Raw genomic sequence first — 4,898 nt, forward strand, 5'->3', positions numbered from 1 at the left:
CGAGCCCCACGCACTCCCGACGCCGCCGCCAGAGAAGGCCGCCCCGCACCGTCCACCCTCGAGCGGAGGAGAGAGGGGCCCCGCCGCCAGCCACCGCGAGGGGCTTTGCCCCGGCGGCTGTGGCCGGTGGGGAGGGCGGGGGAGGGCAGGGAGGAGGAGAGGAGGGGGGAGGGCGCGCCGCCGCCCGAGTCGCCCGCGGGGGGGACGACGCGGGGGCTAGGGTTCGTGGGTGGGTTTTCCCTCTCTGTTCGCCTTTTGTGATTTGCTGAGATCGCCAGGCGAGTTCTATTTCATCAAAAATTCTTATACCAGTCTTAACGATTTTTTGCAAAAAAAAAAATTGTATAAAACTAATGTTGCAGGAACTCTTATAATATTTAGCTGTTTCCCCCCAAAATCCACTTGGTTCGATGCCTCCAAGTGAAATGCAATGCATCCCAGTAGTGTTAACCCTCTAATTAACACTACTGGAATGCATATTTCATCAGAAATTCTTATACCAGTCTTAACGATTTTTTGCAAAAAAAATATGTATGAAACTAATGTTGCAGGAACTCTTATAATGTTTAGCTGTTTCCCCCCCAAAATCCACTTGGTTCGATGCCTCCAAGTGAAATGCAATGCATCCCAGTAGTGCTAACCCTCTAATTACTAGCTACTTCTCTCCAAAATGCAAACATATCTTTAATAAAAATTGGTGAAAGAACTGACATAACAGCCTAGACGTATCTCTTGTCATTCAAAGAAATAAATTAAAAATTAAAAAAATTGGTTTCCCTGATGACCTATAACAGTTTCTAAGTCAAAATTACATTTACACCCGCCAATCTTGCTTCCAATGAGAAAGGTGAAGAATGCACTTTACACCTTTAAACTAATGTCTCAGATTAATTTACAACTCTCAACTCAAGCATTTAATTTACAACTCTCAACTCCAGCATCCTCGAACTGTCAGTACTCGTAAAGACCCAGCCCTCCATGTCATAGTAAATTGCCAACCATCGTAAAGACTATCAATTAGTGGCCTGCTAATTTTTCTTTCTGATCTCCAAAATATACTTGTGAAGTTTTGACGACTTTGGCTTTGCCCTTTTTTAGGACCCTCATCCCTGATGAACGTTCACCAGAAGATGGCGGGCAAACGAACGTGCCCCCTCCCGCCAGTTTTCACTGCATTTGAATGGTGTGGGCCTGCCAGTTTTTAGAAACTGCCATGGCAGCTCTTTCCTTTAGGGGACTTTTTGGATTTTTTGACCAAAAACTGCCAGCCGTGGGATGGCGATCATGCGCCCCTAGGTGCGTTCGCTCGGGTTGGCCTCCGAGGAAGCGTAAGCCAGATAGTATTTCCCTTTTTTAAGGGCCTTTGATATTGGCTTGCCAAAATACTGGAATCCTCGAAGCCACTTCAGCACCTCGTCCCCAGTGGAGCCCGGACCAAACTCCTCCCTCGCTCCGCCGGCGCGGTATCCTCCACCTCCCCTCGCGTCTTGGGTGGAGGCCCGGGCTCGAAAAATCTCGATTGCCCTTCCTGCTCCTAAACGTCGCTTCACGCGGGATTCGACACTGATGAGGCTCCTCATGTCCAAGAAGCGGCACAGGCTGCGCTGCCGCCGGCGAATCCGAGACCGTAAGGCTCCTGCTCGCATTCTGTCCCTCTGTCTTCCTCTCAGTAATTTATTTACATAGATCTGTTGGTAGAGGGAGAACTGTTTATTTTTGTGTGTGGCGGTATAGGTGGGGATTCTATTTGGGTGGGAATTGGACCAAGCTCGATCACTTGGATGATCTAAGTCGGCTAGCCTATGTTTACTTGGGCACAAAATTGGGGGATATGAACGAAAACTGGACACCAAATCTCTGTCCTAGTCCCCTCTTAAGTGCCAATGGTGACTTCTGCCTGAAGAGATTATTACCCTGCCTAGAAATTACAGTAGAAATAATTCAAAAGCTATTTTGACTGGAGGGGAAGGCAGCATCCATTAAGTGTGCTGAGTCAAGGATGCAGTCCTCTCGGATAACCTGCACCTAGAGGGAAATCTTCTTGATTTTCAGAAATAGGATCTGATGTGCAACACGTGGTATCCTTGAGCCTGCATTCTAATGCCTGTTCTCACCATAGCTGTGGTCTATTGCAGGTGGACCGGTTGCTTTGGTGGCTAAAAGAAAGAGGCTGCGCTGCCAGCAAGATGATGACTATCATGTTGACAGAGGAATATCTTGTCCCGAGCTTCCAGAGGTACATGATGCTGATACTTAAAGAATTCCACCCGTTTCAAGTAAAATCACACTTCCTCTGTTGGAAACCACGGGCAAGCTTGTGCTTGCTGGATAACAATGGACATGTATTGTGGCGCTTCGTGGTATGTTTGGTTCCTGAGGGTTTACAGGCAGGATGTTGAACGGAAAGTGAGTGAGTGGGGGCTCTCAAGGCACTGTTTCGTTTGGTTATTATATTAAGCTGTAGGCATGTGTACTTGTTGTGGCTTATGAATTGTAGTTCTTTGTAGTTTTCTGTCACTGCAATTATATCTAAGGACTCTGGCTTGTCTCCACTCCAGGATGGAGAGGGGGTAGATTGTGTTTTGGAGGGTTTGCTGGGGATTTGGGTAGGTGTCTGGTTTGGATTAAGATGTTTTTGCTTTCGAATTTTGTAGCCCGTAGTATCTGTCAATGTAAATTAGAGGAAGTTGTATAAAAAGTACATGGAGTTTGAGAGGAAAACAACTATTGGAGCTAAATTCAGTAGACTTACTAAATTTCTGCCAAGGAGAGAATGGCAGGATCTGGCTCGAATTCCACCAGCCAACTCCATCCAACAGCCCTCCAAACAAGATGTTTCTAATTTTATACTCCTACAGTTTGTAATAAGAGGAAGGTCCTTTCTAAAATTAAGACACATTTGGCTATGGTGCAAGCACCAGCCTCGTAATGCTGTCATACAAGAATTCAGTTGAAAGAAACGACACCCAAAAATCTGGGACCTATGTTATACCCAAGACAACACCGATACTTCCCCGATACCTCTCAGGCTCTAGTAGTGCCGGTGGTGGGCTCCTTTCCCCGGTGCTCCCGCTCCCCTTACCCCCACTATCCTGTAGAATTCTATCTAATGGAAGGCTTCTGATTTCCTCCTTGTCCCTTTCTCTCTAACTGAACTTTTATGTTTGGTAAATTGCTGCTACCCTTTGGCTGCTGGTTCTTGCTTTTGTTGGAATCATGGATAAGAAGATAGAAGATAATGAGCTGCACTGACTAAATATATGCTAAACGGCTTGATGCTTAATTGATAACATATTCTTTATATTATTTTCAAAAATAGTCAAACCTATCCTCGTATTGGCGCTTTTAGAAATGATGTATTTATGTATCCGTATCGCCCCGATACTGATACGCGTATCGGTATCACTGCAATCTAGGTTATACCTCTCCCTGGAGTAGAGGTAGGAAGATACCAACTAATAGAGTATACCCAGAATTGTAGCCAAGCTTAAAATGCGGGGTGCCACATTCGGTCTAGATGGATGGGGGTATAAACACTTTTTACTACATAATCATTTCCTCTGAATACTTCGTTACCTTCCTGAGGTGTCGAGCAGCCCTAATCAGTGTTCTCCTTTCTCCAAAAAAAAAGTATCCATGCTTCCATGCATGTCTTCGCACTATCATTCACTGGTTGCACTGTTCCCTTTATGATGTCTAATTCAAACATATAGGCAGACTGAATCACCAGTTATTCTTAGGGATTGCTATTTTATGATTTTATCTGAGTTTTTTCAATCTATTTTCTTGCATCTATAATTCTAATTTGTGTATTCTCCTATGTCTGCTGCATGCAGGATATCTTGCGGCATATTCATGCCAAAATGACACTTAGAGATGCTGCTCGTGCTGCTTGCGCATCGCACACATTCCGACACAACTGGATATGCCGCCCCAACCTTACATTCAGTCTGGGAACACTAGGCTTGAATAGAAATGCGTCTAGGGATGTAATAACAAGAGACCTTATCAGCAAGATTGACCTGATTATGCAAAATCACTCAGGCATCGGCGTGAAGACACTAGACATTGATCTCTATAGTTGTGACAACATCGACTTCGCCTATCTTGATAGTTGGCTTCGTATTGCTGTTACTCCAGGGATTGAAGAACTGATCCTGACGCTGCCTCTACCCATCATTGTTTTCGAGAATGCTCTACCCATCATTTCAGTGTATAACTTCCCTTGTTCACTATTATCTAACGGGAGTGGAAACTCAATTCAATATCTCAACCTATGTTACTGTACCTTGCGTCCCACGACTGGTCTTGGTTGCCTAAGAAGCCTGACAATTATGGTGTCTCCTTTCCAATTCTCCCGCTTTGGTGTGCTTGAAACTCCTGCACTGCGAGGAGATAATTTCCTTGAAGATACCTTCTATGCTGCAGCGTCTCCATTTTCTAGAGGTGGCCTATTGCGATAGGCTGCAGGTGGTAGAGAGCAATGCTCCAAATCTCACCACCTTTTACTTCGCAGGTTTGGTAGGTCAAATCTCACTTGGGGGCTCACTGCAAGTGAAAACCCTATACATGATATGCTTCCGCCAGACCAACATTGTCTGTTATGCTCGGCAAAATCTTTTGTCTATTGCGCCAAATGTTGAAACACTTACCATATCATCACTGAGTGAGGTATACTCTGAAACTTTAGATGATTATTATGGACTTGCTATGCCTGCCGATAAAAGTAAAGTAGTGATACATTGGAATGCACTTAAGGTCTCAGATGTCTTTATGCAGATGGTGAACACACCGATGCTATCTAGCAAGTTTCTCCACCTCAAGGTCTTGCAGATTTCATTAGTGGGAATGGCTTTTTCCGGAGCTTATGATTATCTTTCTCTGATTTCTTTTCTCGA

General features: G+C 44.9%; 1 protein-coding gene across 1 annotated transcript; it reads left to right on the forward strand.

Moving 5' to 3' along the window:
* The first annotated feature begins 1,407 nt into the window (after nucleotides 1-1,407).
* On the forward strand, nucleotides 1,408-4,661 carry LOC123107341 (uncharacterized). Its single transcript, XM_044529327.1, has 3 exons — nucleotides 1,408-1,627; nucleotides 2,136-2,236; nucleotides 3,837-4,661. Exons 1-3 carry the CDS (start codon nucleotides 1,567-1,569, stop codon nucleotides 4,461-4,463), a joined length of 789 nt encoding a protein of 262 aa, XP_044385262.1. The 5' UTR covers nucleotides 1,408-1,566; the 3' UTR covers nucleotides 4,464-4,661.
* Nucleotides 4,662-4,898: the final 237 nt, after the last annotated feature.

The sequence above is a fragment of the Triticum aestivum genome, chromosome 5A (genome assembly GCF_018294505.1).
Source record: "Triticum aestivum cultivar Chinese Spring chromosome 5A, IWGSC CS RefSeq v2.1, whole genome shotgun sequence".
NCBI lineage: Eukaryota > Viridiplantae > Streptophyta > Magnoliopsida > Poales > Poaceae > Triticum > Triticum aestivum.